This window comes from Trichosurus vulpecula, chromosome 5 (genome assembly GCF_011100635.1).
Source record: "Trichosurus vulpecula isolate mTriVul1 chromosome 5, mTriVul1.pri, whole genome shotgun sequence".
NCBI lineage: Eukaryota > Metazoa > Chordata > Mammalia > Diprotodontia > Phalangeridae > Trichosurus > Trichosurus vulpecula.
Genome location: NC_050577.1, coordinates 218,193,790 through 218,213,738, shown reverse-complemented (window position 1 = coordinate 218,213,738; position 19,949 = coordinate 218,193,790). Strand labels below are relative to the sequence as shown.

The 19,949-nt window shown below is 45.1% G+C and overlaps 1 protein-coding gene across 2 annotated transcripts in view; it reads left to right on the top strand.

Annotated features, from left to right (window-relative positions):
• The window catches only part of ELK3 (ETS transcription factor ELK3), a 92,466-nt gene that overhangs the window by 56,641 nt on the left and 15,876 nt on the right, over positions 1-19,949 (top strand). For both annotated transcript variants that reach the window (XM_036761441.1, XM_036761442.1), the window contains exon 3: positions 10,558-11,355. In XM_036761441.1, coding sequence (XP_036617336.1) covers positions 10,558-11,355 — 798 coding nt within the window. The remainder of the gene's footprint in view (positions 1-10,557; positions 11,356-19,949) is intronic.

Below are 19,949 nucleotides of genomic sequence, written 5' to 3'. Positions count from 1 at the left end.
TCCCTCTTGGCCCTCATATTCTGTATTTTAAAGGTCTTTCTGAACTCCAGCATCCTATGTTGTAAGAGCTCTTTTAGCCCTAAGAGTCTGTGATTTTTATTTTCTGGCATCCCACGTCCCCCCAACTAGGCTTGTTGCTTAGAAACCAGATTGGGGCCTGGAGACTTAGCATCAGCCATAAAACCTGTGTTTATGAGGATATGTCCATATTATAGGCTCAGCTGCCAAAGCCTGAACCAGCTTGCCAAATGAACACTTACATCATACCACTGCCTGGAGCGCAACAGATGCATGTTTTGCCAGAATGGATTTTCTTGCTTCTGGGCTTTTATTGGCAGGAAAAATGGAGAGGTTACGTTTGCTGTTGGCCATGAAGGCAAACTGACAGATCTCTTAACTGTATAATTGTTCTATCTACTGTCCCATCCCACCCCTTCCCCTCTGATCTCACCTCCTTCCCCCAATCCCATTCCATCCCTCCAATACATCCCATCCCCTCCAATCACCTCGAATCCATCCTATCCCCTCCAATCTCACCCCATCTTCTCCAATCCCACCACATCCCCTCCCGTCCAACCCCATTCCCTCCCATCTCTTCTCCTCCTAACATCCCAATTGGTTATATTCACTCAGACAATGCCTCTTACCCCACCTTATGCTCAAGATGTATTTTCTATCCAGAATTTATAACTGTCCTGTCCAGGGTTTAGGAAGATAGTTAACATATAACTGACCCAAATCTGAATCCTTTGCAAGAATATTAATTAAGGAATGGAGAGGCTAGCAGAGATAAAAGGCCTTTGTGCCTCATGTATGCATTGAAAGGACCGTGGCAAAAACCCTTTATATCATGAGTCTTTGACTCAACTGAAGGAGAAGGTTTAGAGCTCCTTCATGGCAAAATTGATTTGTATCCTAGCAAGTTTAAAAAAATTGACCTGTAATTTCCCTGGGAAGGAAATTCTCTGGTACTGCATTCTGGTACTTTGTTTGCAATTTCCAGTCTTCGGGAAGTACCCAGAGTACTGGTAAGTTAATTGACTTGCCCAAGGTAACACAGTCATCTCAGAAGCAGGATTTGAACCCAAGTCTTCTGGCTCTTAGGCTGTTCCTGGATCCGCTCCCCTATGCTGCCCATCATGATAGATACTTAATAATTTTTATCTTTCTATCATCTATATTTATCTTCTGTCTCTATCATCTATCTGTTTTCTCATTGGGCAGTAGTCTCTGCTGAGGCAGGCAGTGCTATGTGGACCCTACAGGATTTGAAATCAGAAGATCTTGGTTCTAATCCTGACCCCTACACCTGTTAGTAATGTGGTAGTCAACCCATCACCCTGACCTTGGGTTTCCTCAACTGTACAACGGGGATGATAATATTTGTACCACCTGCCTCTCAGGGTTACTACAAGGAAACCTCCGAGTAAACCAGGATCTGCTATTTAAAAAGGAGTATTCCTTCCAGATAGCATTACCTCCCAGGGGGGAACCCCTCCCTGGCTGGGGCAGGAAACAACTCCTTCCTGATGGGGCCCAGAGGGGTTGATGGGATTGTAGTTCTTTTGGGTTAGTTGGGTTGGCTTTGTTCGATTGCTGTTTTTCTTTCATTAAAAAAATTTTGTTATGAGGAGGGGAGGAGAGGGATATATTTAGAAGTCAGAGAGTTCTACAGGAGATCTAACAGAACCACAAAAACATTGAAAATGAAAGCTACGAAGGCTGATAGGTGTTCTGTATCTGCTGAAGGTTATTCATTTTCTCACCTGTAAATAAGATTTGGACTGGATGATTGGAATGGGCCTTTCTGCCTCTAAATCAACAATGGGGTTTGTTTGTTTTTTTTTTTAATTTTCGTTCTCAGTTTGGGTTTGATGGAAACCTGGCTCTCTGCCACATATTAGTTTTGAGACCTTGCAAGGGAGTATGGAGGGGCAGGGAGGCTAGACGTGGAGCCAAGAAGGCCTGGGATGAAATCCCAGTAAAACACTGACCCTCTCTAGGCTTCAGTTCCCTCACTTGTACAGTGAGGGGATTGAACTGATGGCCTTCCAGCTCTCAGTCTACGATCCATGATCCTCACAAACCATTTTATCTCTCATCCCTCTCCCAGGCTTGTTCTGCTTCCCTCCCCTTCATGCTAAGGTCCAGCCACACCCGCCTTCTTGGGATTCTTCACACATGATGCTCCATCTCCCATCTCTATGCTTTTGTCTGGAATGAATCCCTCCTTACCTTAGAATCTTTGTGTTCCTTTAAAGCTCAGCTTAAGCATGAAACTTTTCCCGATTCAAGCTCTTTACTGATTCATCTTTACCTTTTTTTTTTTTTGAGACAATCTGCATTAAGTGACTTGACTGGTATCACATAGCTAGTGTCTGAGGTCACATTTGAACTCAAGTCCTACTGACTCCAGAGCTGGTGCTCTATCCACTGTGCGACCTCATGGCCCCTAATCTTTATACTCTTTATGGATCTCCCCCCTACACCTCCTTCCCAACTGCTAGGGCTCCTTTCTTCCAAATTTTCTTGTATTTATTTTACATATATTAGTATTGTTTTTGTTCAGTCATTTTTCAGTCTTATGGGGTCTTTGTGACCCCATATGGAGTTTTCTTGACAGAGATCCTGGACTGGTTTGCCATTAAGACTAGGTTAAATGACTTGCCCAGAGTCACACAGCTAGTGAGTGTCTGAGTGGATTTGAACTCAGGTCTTCCTTATGTATTTGTTTATATGCATACATGTCATCCCCTCTGATAGAATGTAAACTCCAAGAGGGTAGGCAGTGTTCCATGATTATTTCTGCATCCCTAGCACTTAGCACAGTACAGTCATGTCCTGGTTTCTAAGCAGCAGGGCTAGTTTGGGGAAATGTGGGGTGCCAGAGAAACCAAAGAATATTAGGGCTAGAAAAGACCTTAGAACACAGAATGTGAGAGCTAGCAGGGCCCTTAGAACAAAGATCAGAGCTGGGAGAGATTTTGGTATATGGCAGGTCACAGTTAAAAAGGACTTTGGATTTTCAGGGCTAGAGGCATCTTAGAACATGGAATGTCAGAGCGGGGCAGGCCCTTGGAACACAGAGTGTCAGAGCTGGGCAGGCCCTTGGAACATGGGATGTCAGGGCTAGACCTTAGAACACAGAATGTCAGGGCTAGATCTTAAAACACAGAATGTCAGAGCTGGGAAGAAATTTGGAACATGGGATGTCAAGGCTAGAGCTGCGAACACAGAGTGTCAGAGCTGGGCAGACCCTTGGAACATGGGATGTCAGGGCTAGACCTTAGAACACAGAATGTCAGGGCTAGATCTTAAAACACAGAATGTCAGAGCTGGGAAGAAGTTTGGAACATGGGATGTCAAGGCTAGACCTTAGAACACAGAATGTCAGGGCTAGATCTTAAAACACAGAATGTCAGAGCTGGGAAGAAGTTTGGAACATGGGATGTCAAGGCTAGATCTGAGAACACGGAGTGTCAGAGCTGGGCAGGCCCTTGGAACATGGGATGTCAGGGCTAGATCTTAGAACACAGAATGTCAGAACTAGCAGGGACCTTAGAGCATAGAAGTTGGAGCTGGAAAGAGACTTAGAATATGGAATGTCAGTACTGGAGAGGGGGCCTTGGGATGCAGAATGTCAGGACGTGGGAGGGATCTTAGAGCTTCAGAACCTAAAACAGGATATTAGCACTGAAAGGGATCCTAGGACACAGACTATCAGAGTTGAGGAGAACCACAGTACCAGTGTGAGGAATGGATTCCATGGCTTGTCAGGTCCCTTCCGGTGCTAAATCTATGATCCTATGATACTTCTAGCTTCAGCTCTGAGGTCACCTATGGTTGTGACCTTAGTACAACACCCTCCTCCCTTCCCTCCCTTTTTTAAGAGGGGAGAGAAAGTGATGGCCACAGAGGGCCACATCCCTCAGTTTCCCCATCTGTAAAATGAAGGGGATGGCCTCCAAAGTCCCTTCTGAATCTTGGATCCTATCATCCTAATCCTATCTGTGTAACTTGGAGCAAATAGCTTTCCCTCCCTGGGCCTCAGTTTCTCCATCTGTAAAATGAGAAAGTTTGGCTAGATGGCCTCTAAGATCCTTTCCAGCCATAAATCTAGAATCCTAGCTAGATGGCTGAATGGAGAGAAGACTGGGCTTGGAGTCAGGAAGACCTAAATTCAAATCCTGTCTCAGATTCTTACTAATTATGTGACCCTGGGGAAGTCACTTAACTGATGTCTGCCTCAGTTTCCTCAAGTTTTCTCAAGCACCTGCTTCCTATGGTTACAAGGATCAAATGAGAGATGTGTAGAGTCCTCAGCAGAGTGCCTGGCATACAGTAGGTGCTTAATAAATGCTTATTCCCTTCCTCTGCTTGTACCCCTACCTCTAAATCTCTGCTTATCAATGAAAGCAGCTTAGTACCACATCCTCCACCCTCTTCTTTTTTTTTTTAATTGAAGGCAAACTAAGACCTCAGAGAGGTCAAGTAACTTGCTCAGCATCAGTCAGGTAGTTAATAACTGAGACTGGATGTCGCTGGAGGCCCCAAACAGGCCTCATCCCTGGAACAGAGAAGTCACAGCGGGCATTTTAAAATAACTTGGCTCCTAGCTAACAGTACCTCCACCAGTAGGAAGAAATATGGGGAATTATTGTTTTTTTATTTGGGGAGCCATTTTTTATTTTATTTTTATTAACACTTCAGAAGACTTTAAATTAAAAAGAATCATGAGTGTTTATAGAGGGCCAGGAGGCAGGTGAGCTCTTAGCCCAGTGAGGAGCGGTCGGTGTGCCAAAAGGCCGGCTATTGGTTTTGGTGACAGCGCACAGGCCCAGCATATGGTCTATTAAAACGTCGCCGGGGCAGCGGGCCAGGGAAGGCTGGGAAGTACCTCCTCACTGCCCTGCTCCCAGCTGACTCCTTTTCCATGGGCGATGGGAGGGGTTGGACCTTTTGGCTGCTTCATTTTGGTTTGGCTTCTCACGTCCAGCAGCTTCCCAGTGCCAGAATAACAGAGTCCCACTGCAGACCACAAGAAAGGGCCCCCTTGGAGCTGAGGGAGTCGGCCAACTCAAGCTGGGAGGAGAGAGCTGGAGACAAGAGTTCAGGCTTCTATCTGCTGGCCTGTTATATTCTTAGATGTTGGAAAGAGGGTTGGTGTCTGCAAGTGAGTGTGAGGGCATGTACATTAATGGCCTTGGGTACGCAAGGTGGGGCTGGGCGATGGCTGATGGGACAAAGGACAACTTGGAATCCATTCGGACTTTTTTGTTGGTATAATCAGAAAGGACAATGCTCTGTCCACTTATAAACTACAGAGAAGGTGCTGACCTGCATCAGACCAGGGAGCTTCCTAACCTGAGAATCCCCTATACTGAGGAACCCACAGATTTAATCCCACTCATCATTATAGTCATTATCTTCCTCCTCCCCCTCCCCTCCCTCCTCTCCTCCCCTTCCTTCTCCTCCCCTGTTGCTATTATTATATGTTATTAATATTTAATAGCAGTTTTAAAAAAGTTTTAGGTATTGAGACACAGTAATATTAATTTTATCAAAATGATCAGTAAGCTATATTGGCTCATTCATCTTTCTAAGCTTGGTATGCTGAGGCCAGTGGAAGGGGCACCACCTTCGGAGGCAGAGGACCTGGGTTTGAGCCCCACCTCTAATCATTCTGGGCTTTTCTTGCTTCTTGTGTTAAATGCAGGCATTGGGCTAGTTGGCCTCTGAGGCCGTGATCACGTGATCCCAGGAAGTCCTAATGGACTGGAAGTCAGCAGCAGCACCTGAGTGTGGATCCTGCCTCAAACTCTTACTGGCTGTGTGACCCTGGGCAAGTCACTTAACCTCTGTCTGCCTTGATGTCCTCATCTGTAAAATGAGAATGATCATAGCACTGTTGGGAGGAGTAAAGCACTTTGCAAATGTGCGAGAGCTATTTGGATTTTTTTATGTCAGTGACCCTTTGGGCAGTCTGGGGAAGCCTGTGGACTCTTTCTTTCTCATAATGTTTTTAAATGCTTAGAATAAAATATATCAGATTACAACAGAAACCAATTAAATGGAAATTAAGATGTATTTCTTTCTCCAAGACCCCCTGAAGTCTTTCTGTGGTCCTCCAGCATGTGGACCTGAGGTTCAAATCACCCATCCTTTATGAATGTTAGCTATGATTATCTTCTAAACAAGAAAGGTGTTCTTGAGTCGAGCCGTGTATCCTTGGTTTTCGGATGCACGGGGGGACTTACGGCCTGCTTTTGATTTGCAGTCCTAGTGACTTCACCATTCAAGCATTCCAGGTGATCTCTGGATAACTGGGTTCCTGTTAACATAGGAACCATGAGCTTCCTCGTTTCCTCATTTTCTATTCTTGGGGTTCCCTTGGGCATCTTGGTTATGGGACATTGTGTTCATTCCTAGAATCTGGTGTGCCAGTACCAGCCTCAGAGGAGATATAAGAACAATGCTAAGTATTGGAGCACTGACTTTGAATGTTAATGCCTCCCTCCCCGGTACTTCTTACACACACACACACACACACACACACACACACACACACAATCAGCTGTCTCATCTGGCTAGCATTTGCATCACTTTATAGAGTCTGACATGAGACTCCTGTGTTGTAAACCATAATGTCTGTCTAACCAAAGGATGGGGTTGGCACTCCAGTATTGCTCATACCTGACCTCCCCCTCCCCACCCCACCCCCATTGATGTTGTTTAATTAATTTTGACTTTTTGGGACTTCTCCAGAGTGAATGTCAAGTGTTGGCCATGTTAGGTGTCATATGCTGGGGGCCTCACATCTATTTCTTGTCTAGTTCCAACTGAATAAAACCACATTTCCCCACCTCATCAGAGAGGTCTAAACCAGATCTGCCTAATAAATGCCTAAGTACTTTTTCTAAAAGTTTTTGCTGAAATAAAAAGAACAAATAAAAAACTCAATTGTTAACAATATTAAATATGAACAAGAGTAAATAATAATAACAATATTTGGAACAGGAACAAGATTCACGGTATTATTAGTATAGGGAACTTCCAGGTAAGGAAATTCCATCTGCCAATGCAAGGCAGAACCTTTTCTGTAATTTATAGTCTCAAAGTTCTTAAGAGTATTGGATAGAACCCTAGGCTTGGAATCAGGAAGACTCATGTTCATGAGTTTAAATCTGGCCTCAGTCACTAAACCCTGTTTGCCTCTGTTTCCTCGTCTGTAAAATGAGCTGGAAAAAGAAATGGCAAACCACTCTAGTATCTTTGACAAGAAAATCCCTAAATGGAGTTACAGAGTTGGACATGACTGTAAAACTACCATGCTCAAGGAGCTGACAAAGTCCTTGTAACAAATATTCATAGCTACGCAAAATAAATCCCCTTGTTGGCCGTATCCAAAAATGTCCCGTCTCATTCTTCATCTTGAATCTATTACCTCTCTTTCAGAAGGTATAGAGAGAATGCTTTACCATGGGTCCTTTGGAATCCTGGCTGGTCATTGAATTGATCAGAGTTCTTAAGTCTTTCAGAGTTGTTTCCCTTAATAGTGTTGTTCTGATCCTATAAATTGTTTTTTCTGATCTTGCACATGTAAATTCTTCATCAGTTCACACAAGTCTTCCTAGGTTTCTCTGAAACCATGCCTTTTGTCATTTCTTATGGTGTAATAGTACTCCATTATATTCATACTACATAAGTTTTTCAGCCATTCTCCAAGAGGCTACCTCCTTAGTTTCCAGTTCTTTGTTACAACAAAGAGAACAGTTAGAAATATTATTGTACATTTTGGTCCTTTTCTTCTTTCTTTGATCTCTAGAATTAGTAGTGGTACAGCTAGGTCAAAGGGTATACATAGTTCGGTGACTTTTGGGGCATAACTCCAAACTGCTTTCCAGAATGGTTGGACCAGTTCACAACTGTCATCAGCATCTTTGTAGTACCTCATCTGTACTGGGTATAGAACAGTGGGGTGTGGGGAAGGGGTGGGGATGAAGATGACATGAGGTGGAGTCAAAAAGAGGAATACAAGGGAAATGGAAGGTGGGTCTCCTCCTCTTTGGGATATTATATTTAGTGGAAGATATGGGGACTCATGTGTTTGATAGGACTTGTATGAGGCCTCCCATGGAGTCTTTGTTTTTTCAACCCATGGAATCTTTTCCAATTTCTAAGATTCTTTGATTCTATGAAATAACCCTAGAAAGTACTTATAAGGCAACAGAAATAAATACACATGGGTTTTAATGGGAGGAGGGGGAAAGCACTGTCTTGTTATTAATGGTGTGAAGGATTCTGTTGGCATCTTCCCACATGCATAATCATGCAAAGTCTTAGTCCTTTTCACTAGAGGGTTTCGATCTAAAACCTCTAGTCGAAGTGATATTCCAAAGACATCATTAGCTTTCCCACCCCGGAGTGGAATGTATTCCCTTTGGGTTGAATTTTCATTTCCTCTGGTGCCATAATTGTATCCCATCTCCGATTCCATTATTCTCTCTCCAAATACCCATATGGACAGGCCAGCCATTTCTTGTGAATCAAAATTTAATGGAGAATTTAAAATGAGCTGATTCAATGCCTACCAGGTAGAACAGATGTGTTTGATCATCCTGAAACCATGGTGAGCTACTTAGTGGAGCTTGCTATAGGTGACCTCTTGCCAGGTTGCCAGGCAACAAAAAGCATCCATCCCCTCATTCATCGCTATGAAATGTTTCAGGCGACCAGTGAGCTCCCCTGTCTCCTGACTCCACTTCACATCTGATAGGTCCTGACCTTGTGGTTATTTATGGTGGAAGCTTCTACCATCTACCCCACTTTCTCATTTGAAAGCCTTTTCTTTTTCTGTCTTCTTTGTAGTTGTTGTTAATGAATATAACCATCAACAAAAACCAACATTTCAGTAAGTACCTGAAGCAGGATTTGGGTGCAGAACTCTATCTAGCATACCACTCTGTCTCTATCTATAAATGAAGTTAGAAGAGAAACTGAGTCAGCCCCACACCTGGACTACAGCATAAGGGTGTGGACAGAACACAGGCAGTGTTCAGAGCCTCCCCGCCTCCTCAAGTCTTAGATTCCATTAAACTGTAGGCTCCTTTTCAAAAAAAAATTTTTCTTTGTTACCCCAGTACTTACCATGGTACTGGGCACACAGTAGGTGCTTAGTAGATGTTGCTGACCCACTGTTTGAACCTATGGGTTTCAGTTTGCTCATCTGTAAAATGACATTAGACAATCTGTAAATGCCCCTTTTAACTTGGATTTAAGATCCTCCATATTAAGTTACTTGCTTTCAGCTTGAAACCTATGGTCCTATAAAGAAATCAAGGATGCCTCTGAGGTGATGGTTGTTGTTGTTTAGTTGTGTTCAGTCATGTTCCATTCTTCATGACCCCTTTTGGGGTTTTCTTGGCAAAGATTCTGGAGCGGTTTGCCATTTCCTTTTCCAGCTAATTTTACAGATGAAGGACACTGAGGCAGAGTGAAGTGACTTGCCCAGGGTCACCCAGCTAGGAAGTGTCTGAGGCCAGAGTTGGACTCAGATCTTCCTGACTCCAGGGTTGGCCCTCTCTTCATTTCACCACCTAGTTGCCCCTGAGGCAGTGACCACAACTTTGGCCATGAGGCCTAGGGGCACTTTTAACGCATGTTGGCCATGAAGTTTTGCAAGTTGTTTTTGGCATCAATTTAGCATGAGTGTGAGGATGAGGTCAGGTGCAGTCAATGGAATCAAGTTGGTGGAAATGTGGGTTAGAGCCCAAGGTACTGGCAGTGAACAGAAGTGGCCCAAGGGGAGGAGGGAGGCTGATATCTGGGTGTTGTCTTAATGCTTAGGAATTCCAACTCTAAATATTAGCAGAGATTTTTTAAGAAAGATGTTAATTTTGGAGATTTATATTCTTGCTTTAAAGGCTCCATAGAAGAGAATTTGATTTGATTCTCCTTTCCCTTCTGTTCCCATCTCTTTCCCTTTCCCTTCCTCTTCCTGTCTCTTTCTTTTTCCCTTCCTCTTGCTTCCCTTCCTCTTCACTTCCTTTCTCTTCCCTTCCCTTCCCTTCCTTTTCCCTTTCCCTTTCTCTTCCTTTCCCCTCTTCCCTTCCTTTCTCTTCTCTTTCCTTCCTTCTCTTTCCTTTTCCCTTCCCTTCCTTTTCCCTTTCTCTTCTCTTCCCTTCCTTTCTCTTCCCTTCCCTTCCTTTTCTTTCCCTTCCTTTCCTTTTCCCTTTCCTTTTCTCTTCCTTTCACCTCTTCCCTTCCTTTCTCTTCTCTTCCCTTCCTTCTCTTTACTTTTCCCTTCCCTTCCTCTTCCCTTTCCCTTTCTCTTCCTTCCCCCTCTCTTCCCTTCCTTTCTCTTCCCTTTCCTTCCTTTTCTCTCTTTCTCCTTTCCTCTCCTCTTAGGACCAGGAAGCACCATGAAAAGAGGACCAGAGCTAACTTGAGCATTACAGCAGTAATTTCTTCCCCATCTGATTCTGCAGCCCTGCCATCTCTTCTACCCCACCTGCTATCTTGTACTGATGCTTCCAACCTCTCCTCTTGTGTCCACAGAACATCATCAAGAAGGTGATTGGCCAGAAGTTCGTGTACAAGTTTGTCTCTTTCCCTGAGATTCTCAAAATGGACCCTCATGCGGTGGAGCTGAGTCGGGAGAGCCTCCTGCTGCAGGATGGTGACTGTAAAGTGCCTTCCGAGGTCCGAGACCCGCACAAGCACAGCCTGTCGGCCCTCAAAAGTGCCAGCCGGAATGAGTACATCCATTCGGGCCTCTACTCGTCCTTCACCATTAACTCCCTCCAGAACCAGCCAGATACTTTTAAGCCCATTAAAATGGAGAAGCTGGAGGAGCCACTGGACGGGGCTGCTCCTCCAGTGGACGAGGTCAGGACGGTCATCAGGTTTGTGACTAACAAGACAGAGAAACCACTCATGAGGCCTGTGGTGTCTCTGCCATCCACCTCAGAGGCTGCGGCTGCCTCAGCCTTTTTGACCTCCTCAGTCTCAGCAAAAATCTCCTCCTTAATGTTGCCAGGTGCAGCCAGTGTTTCCTCCACTTCCCCATCCTCCTCTCGGTCCCCTTCCCTGTCCCCGGACTCCCCACTTCCTTCTGAACCCAGAAGTCTCTTCCTGGAGTCCAGCTGCCGGGATTCTGACTCTCTGGAGCCTCTGAATCTCTCCTCAGGCTCCAAGACAAAATCGCCATCTCTCCCCCCAAAGGCTAAAAAACCCAAAGGTTTGGAAATCTCTGCCCCGCCGCTGGTCCTGTCCAGCAACGACATAGGCTCCATTGCCCTCAACAGCCCAGCCCTTCCCTCAGGATCTCTCACTCCAGCCTTCTTCACAGCACAGGTAAGAGCCGTGTGTCCCTCTGGGGCCTGATTGGTACGGACCCGTCCGTCTGAGCCAAGACAAAGGCTGGCTCATTCTGGATGGCCATGCTTCTGGTCCCTGGGACCCAAAGGAGAATCCCCATGAAATAGGAACGGGTGTCATAATGGAAACATACATTACTATTCTTTTCCCCTCCATTGAGAACACTAAGCAAAGGAGAAATGTTCTGCCGGGGCAGCTTTGGATGTTTGGTCAGGGATTTCAAGGGGGCCTGTATGTTCATATGAACTTCTGTTTCAACATTCTTTTCAATGGAAAAACACATTTACACACCTTATTAGTGTTTTGATTCTCATCATGTCCTTGATAGCTGGGCAGAACAAATAATACCATGCCCATTTCACAGACAGCAAGAGGAAGCCGAGGCTCAGAAAGGTCGATGAGTTTAAGGTTGCAGTGGTATAGACTAGGGGAAGTGGAAGGTGACTTTAGGGGAAGGGTCTAGCCTAGGAACACAGCAGTTGACGGAAGTCAAGACTACAAGCACTTATTAGGGAAGGAAGGGAAAGGGAACAAGCATTTATGTGGCACCTACTGTGTACCAGGCAGGAGATACAAAGAAAGGCAAAGATAGTCCCTGCCCTCAAGGAGCTTATGGTCTATGAAGGAGACAAAATGTGCAAACAACCATATACAAAGGAGACATAGACAGGATAAATTGGAGATAGTCCTAGAGTTACCTAGAGATAATGGGGGGAATTCAGAAAGCATCATCAATCCTGTTTTTAGAGACAAGCTGAAGCTCCAGAAGTGACTAGCTTAAGGCCGCACAGCAATTATTGAAGGTATTACTATACCTGTTTCACAGATGGAAAAACTGAGGCTCCGAGAAATGAAGTACCTAGAGGGGAAGGTCCTCTAGGGTCTGGATCAGAGCTGAGATTCTAAACCAGCGCTCCACTGCTCTCCGTTGCACTGGACTCCCTGGACTGGTTTCTGTGTTTGTAATATCATGTGCTGTATTGGCTCCTAAAAAATGCTGTATTTATTAGTTTTGGGAAATCCAAATCCGTGCTTTTTTAAGAAAGGTTGAGTAGATCAATTGAAATTCTCATGGGATCATAGATCTGGTGCTAGAAGAAACCTTAGAGACCATCTGGTTCAAACCCTTTTTATAAATGAGTATAGTGAGGCCCTGGGGAAGGGAACTGCCTTATCCAAAGTCACATGACCATTTGGACAGAGTCAGGATTTGAACTCTGGACCTTGGCCTCTAGATCTCGCAGTCTGCTCCCTCCCTGCATTGTTGTTCAGTCATTTCAGTTGTGTCCGGCTCTGTGTGACCCCATCTTGGGGTTTTCTTGGCAGAGATACTGAAATGGATTGCCATTTCCCTCTCTGGCTCATTTTACAGATGAGGAAACTGAGGCAAACAGGGGTAAACGACTTGCCCAGGATCACATGGCTAATAAGTCTCTGAGGCTGGATTTGAATTCAGGGAGAAGAGTCTTCTGACTCCAGGTCTGGCACTTTGTGCACTATGGCGCCACCTAGTGCCCCAGCTATATACAAAGTAATTTCAAGCTGGGGCAGGTGGGTGAAAATATTTATAATACCACAGTTTGCTCATCCATTCGCAATCATTTGGGTTTGTTTCAAACCCCACACATCGTTTATTTCAAAGCTTTTTTTTAAATCCAGTATCTTTTTCTCTAAAACAGAGTTCTATCAAAAAAATAAAATAAACTAGAGTTCTATCTACCGGTCTGAGAACGTAGCCTTCTCCTTTCATGAATGACAAGGCCCACCGTTAGGCCAGACAGATATACACAGAAGCCTCGTTGTCAGTGTTTCCCGTTAATTGGAAAAGAGAACAGGGATTAGGACTGTTTGGTGGACCACGAAGGGAGCCGGCACAGTGCTCCCGATGCCAGATTTCTAACCCAAGTGCTACTCCAGGCCTCCTCCCTGGCAAAAGTAGGTTATTCCACAGACCTGTGGGCAGATTCTGGATTGTACCTGGATAAACCCAGACTGGCCCTGGAGGTGTAGATAATATCTTCTGTCATCCTAGTTGGGACTGCTAGAGCGCACCAGAATAGGCAGAGATCTGGGGCTGGAGTCAGAAAGACCAGAGTTCAAATCCAGCCTCCGATACTTACTAGCTGTGTGACCCTGGGCAAGTCACTTAATTGCTATCTGCCTCATTTTCCTTATCTGTAACATGGGAATACTAACAGCACCTATCTCCTAGGGTTGTTGTGGATAAGATGATAGTGGTAAAGTGTTTTGAAAAATTATAGTCATTTAATTTATAAATGCTAGCTATTCCTTATTTCCTCGTCACCTTCTTGAAGGCAAGGAGTGTTTAATGTTTGTCTTTGTGTCTCTCAGGCCCGGTGCAGTGCGTGGCACAAGGAGGTGCTTCATAAGCATTTGTTTATTGACTCTTTTGGGGAAAGTTGTCTTCTACCACCGAGTCCTCAGCATGGGTGATAACAAAAGAGCATGCATCTTTAGCATAATATCAAATGAGATTTTATATACGTATATGTATGTGTATATTTATATATATATCTCTAGTATGTGTAAGTATATATATATATATATATATATATATATATATACACACACACACACACACATATATACATAGTGGTATATAAATGTTAGCCATTACATTATGGAGCACTTCACAATCTACCAAGTGTTTTCCTCAGTTTTGCCTTGTGAGGCAGGTAGTGTAAATACTTCTCTTTTACAGATGGGGGAGCTGGGGCCCAGAGAGATTAGGGAGTTTGCCCAGAGTTACCCAGTCCATGAGTGGCCCAGCCACAAGGTCGGCCCATGGCTTTCGCCTCCTGAGTCTAGCTCTGTATTCTCTAGACCTTCTTCCCAGCACATGGGAGGCAGTGGGGGAGGAGGAGGAGGAGACAGGTCCAGTGAGCCAGATCGGTTCCAACAGCTCTGGCAGTCATTGGTGACAGATGTCTCAGCCAGATGGCCTCTTCCTCCCTGGGAGAGCTTTTCAGGACAGCCACAGGGGCTAGAAATAAGCTTAGCCACAGCTAGACTCCTATCATTTCATGGCTGGATAGGGCCTGAGAGAGTATTATGTTTTACAGGTGAGGAAACTGAAGGGCAGAGGTGACCTTCGTGTCAGAGTGGAGTCCGGGCCTCTGGGCTCATGGTCCATTGGTCATAATCCTCCATGCCTTGACTCTGAAGCCTCACCTTGTCTGGCTGGGGCTCTGAGCTTTGGTTGGGCTCCCAGAGTTTTAGAGCGGTGGATGGAGGAGGGGTCCTCGGCAGAGGATCCTTCCCTGGCTCCTGCCATTGTTAGGCATCCACATCACAGAGGGAGGCTGACCTCTTCATTTTACATCCGAGGGAGCTGAGCCCAGACAGTCAAGTAAACAATATCATGAGAAGTGGGATTGAGTTAGTACATTTTCCACTGCACAGTGAAGCCTGTTTTATGTGTGGAATGATGCTCTTATAGGTACCTATTCCAACTCGACCTGGGAGTCAAGAAAACTAGGAGCCTTGGAGGCTGAGGACAGATCAGGAGATAGGGAGACCCGAGTTCAAATCTGCTTTGAGATACCCTGGGCAAATTGCGTGACCTCGCACCTGCCTCGGTCTCCTCATCTGTAAAATTGAGGTGATGGTAATAGCATCTACCCTTCTGCAGTTGATGTAAGGATAAAATGAGATACTGTTTATGAGGCTCTCTGTGGACGTTAAAGTATCCCATCAATGCTTGGGGTGGTTATTTTTTCAGATAAAGACATCGAGGCTTAGGCAAGGAGAGGGAAGTGCCCACCGCAGTTTAAAAGAGCCTTATGTGAGTGAGGGAGGTTCACTCTGGCCTCCCCAGAGTCGGTGCCCAAGTAGTGACAGAGAGGGCGTGCTGGGTGAGGATTAGGAAGAGGTTACAAAACATCAGAACGGGTTTTTTTATACCGTTGAAATTTTCTCACTCAGCAAAAACGTCACGGAACGAAGGGCAGGTAAATGGTTCGGGAATAGTCCGGATCTCTAGGGCTCGGAATAGAGAGAATGTGGAGACTGCCAGCCAGGGAGGACGGTCGGAGAAATCCCTCCCACGAGACTCCTTTGTTCTTAGAGTATTTAAAAAAAAAAGTGGCAGAAATGGCCAGAGTCTGGGAATGGTCTGAAACGAGTCTGGGGCGGTCGCATTACGCGCCGCTTGGGTATTTGCATCTCACGGTTTCGGAGTCTGGTTCTAACAGGCCAAGAATATGACCAGATAAGCCCATCCCTCTTCACCCCTGGACCTTCAGAGGAAGCTTGCCTTTTCATTTCTTCAGTTAGTCATTCAACAAGCATTTCTTGAAGCCCAACTATGTGCCGGGTGATGGAGATACAAGGACAAAAGACAGACTCCATCCTCGAGGAGGTTACATTCCACAGTGGGGAAACAACATCGACACAATTGCGTAGTGAGAGGCAGCCTGGTTCAGTGGGTCAGGTGCCTGACTTGAAGTCACAGAGACGTGGGTTCAAATCCTGCCTCAGACACTTACTAGCTGTGACTTGGGGCAAATCGCTTAACTTCTTGGGGTCTCAGTTTCCTCAGCTCTGAAATGAGGGTTGTGTCTGTAGGTCCCCTCTAAATATAAATCTCTAATCCTCTAAGGAAATAAATACAAAATAATTTCTAGGGAGTGCAAGCGCTAGCAAATGGTAGGAGTGGTATCTGAGTTAAGCCTTGAAGGAATTTGGGGGAGGAGGGAGAGCATCCTAGGAATGAGGAAAGCCTGTGCAAAGGGACAGAGGGTCTGAGATGATTAAGATGACTGAGGTCCCAGTGTCAGTGACTTGGGTTCAAGTTCTGCCTCTGACTCTTGCTTGCTGTGTGACCATGGACCACTCACCTTCCATCTCTGGGGCCCAATTTCCTTCTAATAAAATGAGGGGGTTGGCTGGAGGATTTCTGAGAGGCATTGAACCTATGATCTTAGTAATAGAATCACTCAGTCCGAGAGCATGAAGGGGCCTCTGATCTGGATAGAGGAGGGAAGGAAACCGCCCAAGATCCTGACGTGGAGTAAGGTCAGAGTAAATGAAGACCAGAATGCAAGTTCCCAGATTCCATTCCCTTCGCCTGAAACAACAGTAGCTGGATAGCACTACCCAAAGTGCTTTCTTCAGAACTGGAAAAAATAATAGCTAGCATTCATTTAGTGCTTGAAGGTTTAAAAACAGTTCTTCTTTGTTGTCATTTGATCGAACCTCTGAGGTCAGTGACTGTTATTTCCATTTTACAGAGAACACTGAAGATGGAGGGGGTGGTTAGGGGACTCTACTGGGTCCCACAGTCCATTATGTATCCTTTGTGCCTTCTATCTGCTGGACCTTAAGACTCACTTTTTTTTTTTTGTGGGTGGGAGGTGCTGGGGTGGGGAAGGAACGGTCTGGATTTATTTGATCAGGGTAGAGCATGCCCAGCATGGAAAATCCCTCTACAGGAGCAACCCTGTGACTTATCCATCTCATTCACCATATTCAGACTCCAGAAGTCAGGGAGATTCACCACCAGAGTAGGAGCAGTCAAGTCCTGAGATGTTTTTATAAGCTGCAGCAAGCAAATATCAATGACTCAGCGTTGACATTGTACCGGATGCTGGAACATTAAAGCTGATATGCTTCTTTCGTTGACTTAGTCGATGTGATGATTTGACGCTGTAGTCATATGCTAGGTATGAGATGAAGTGGGGTGTGGATGTGTGGGGCGTGGATGCTGTCACATTCCACCCCGGCTGTGCTGTTCCCCATCATCCTGGGGGCTGAAAATCAACTTCCCTGTCCTGCTGCTACCAGCCAATGGGTAAGCAGGGGGTGAGATGGAAACAGAGGCTTTGGCTTGTGGAAAGAACACACCCAGCGCACCATTTGTATGCCTGCCGGTGACTTCTCTAGTGCAGGGCACCCAGATGGCTTTAATCCACAGTTGACCAGGGCAAGGAGCCAGACTGGATGGCCTCTTAAGGTCCTTCCCAGCCCTAAATCTAGGCTTCTGGGAATGCCAGTCAAAGCTAAGCAGTTGTGAACTGGTGTTTATATTGTCCAGTATAGATTTGAACCAGGAAGTTGTTCAGCCCACTTAGTTCAGATTTTTGTTTTGTCCAAAACTGTGATCTCATTGCTGGCGGGAATTACCCCTGAGGAGCCTGCCCCCACTAACATAGTTGGGTGGCTACTCTGCAATTTGTGGTCCTAGAGACTTACTTGGGGCATCGAGAGGTTACGTGACTAGCCCAGGGTCAATATATAATTAGATTGTGTCTTCCTTAGAATAAATTTCTTTATGGAGGTAGCCATCCTAATGCTGTATCATCCGGCATGGGGATAGGAACCAGACCGGTGTTATTATCACTGCAGAGGACCTCTTGGTGCTAAGAACCTCACCACCAAATGGAGGTCTAAAATAGCTAACTCATAGATCTGGGAGCTGCCTGGGGGCTTTGGGGTGAAGTGACTCCACCCAAAGCCCAGGGTTATTTACAGAGTCTGTATCACAGGCTCTGGACTTAAATCTGCATCTTCAGGATACAGTTTGACTCGCTGTTCAGTATGTCACACAGGACTCCAATTTATCGAGATGAAACATGCGTCAGTTATCATTGGCAATCAGGGTTAAGTGACTTGCCCAGGGTTAAGAGACTTGTCATACAGCTAGTAAGTGTCCGAGGGCAGATTCTCTCTCCACTGTACCACCTAGCTGCCTTGCTAGTACTCTTTTAGTTTTCTTTTTGGCCTAGGGCAGAGGACCTTGTTTAAGGCAGGCTGGCTTTACCCTCTGTCCTTAAACGCTCCATCTTGAGGTTTCCTCTTGTGCCTGCTGCTATTGCCTGTCTTAGAATCATGGTACTGCTTTAGGACTGAGCCATTATAAGAGGCCTTCAGAGGATGCTGGACGGGTGCAGAGGTGCTCTCAGATTGGACAAGGGCAAATTGCGATTTCCCAGGAAGGGAGAGAATGACTGCCCACTGTAGCCCCTGTGAGTTTGACTTCAATTCGTGGCAACAGAACACATGATTAAAGGGATAGTTGGTGTGCATCTAGAGAAGGAAGCAGCAATCACATAGGGACAGCATGGTTTCAGTAAGTACAGGTCAAGCCGGACTTCATCTCATTCTCTTCTTCAACATGGTTTCTAGAGTGGCAGATCAGGGGAAAACTACAATTAGATTTTAGTGTAGCATTTGAATAAAATCTCTCCTACTTTCCTGTGGATGAGAAGCGATGTGGGCTAGAAAATAGTATAGTGGTTTGGATTTGGGACAGGCTGAATAGCTGTAACCCAAAAAGTAGTCATTGATCATTAAATTTCAACTTGGAAGGAGATCTCTTGAGTAAGGGTTCTTAACCTGGGGGTCTATGAACTTAAAAAAAATGTCAATAACTATGTAAATAGAATTGATTTCCTTTGTAATCCCATGCATTTTATTCTACAAATTTAAAACCATCATTCTGCGAAGCTTCACCAGACAGCTAATGGACTCCATGATCCAGAAAAGGTTAAGAAAATCCCTGCTCAAGAGAAGTGCTCCAGGGAGCTGTTCTTGGCTTTACGGGGTTTAACATTTTAATCAATGTCTTGGGTAAAGGTTTGGAAGTAACGCTTATCAAATCTGCAGATGACATAAACCAAGAAGAAAGCTATTGGAGCCAAATGACTGGAGAGTCAGGATCCAAAGAGATTTGAGACAGGCTAGAACACAGGGAGGAAACTAGTAAGATGAAATTTTAATAGGGATTAACGCCAAGTCTCATGTTTGGGTTCATCACACTTAGAAACAGGAGAGGCAGAGCGACACAATGGTTCTTCTGAAAAAGATCTAGGGATTTTCATGGACTGCAGATTCAATAGGACTCAGTGGTCTGATACAGCAACCAAAAAACGTGTGTTATTCAGCTCTATTTAAGACAGACATGGGGTCTGGAATGGGAGAGAGAGGGGAAAGAATAAGTACTTATGTAGTGCCACTATATGCCAGACACTAAAGGCTTTTTACAAATCTTTTCTCATTTGATCAGGGTTTCTTAACTTGGGGTCTGAAAACTTTAAAAAATTCTGATAACTATTTCAACATAATTCATTTCCTTTGCCATCCTTTGTATTTTATTTGATGCATTTGAAAATAAGATTCTGAGAAAGGGCCCATAGGCTTCATTGGATTAGCTGCCCAAGGAGTCCAGGACATAAAAATTGCCTGGGCTCACTCCTGTGCTCTGTCTGTATCATTTGACAGCTGGAGTATTATGTTTTGTTCTGGGCCTGACATTTTAGGGGAGACATTGATACATTAGAGAACAGTCAGCGGAGGGGAAGGCAAGATAGTGGAGGGCCTTGAGTTCATGCCATCTGCGAACTGGTAAAAGGAATTAGGGACAACCGGCCTTCAGAAGTGAAGACTCAAGGGGCTTGCAATCGCTTTCTTTGAGAAAGGCAGTCAAGGGGAAGAAAGCTCATTCTGATGGTGCAGGACCAATGGTAGAAGATGTAGAGGCCCTGGGGTAGGTCTGATGCCAGGAAATGTTTCTTGACAATTAGAGCTTCCAAAAGTGCCATGAGAGAGCG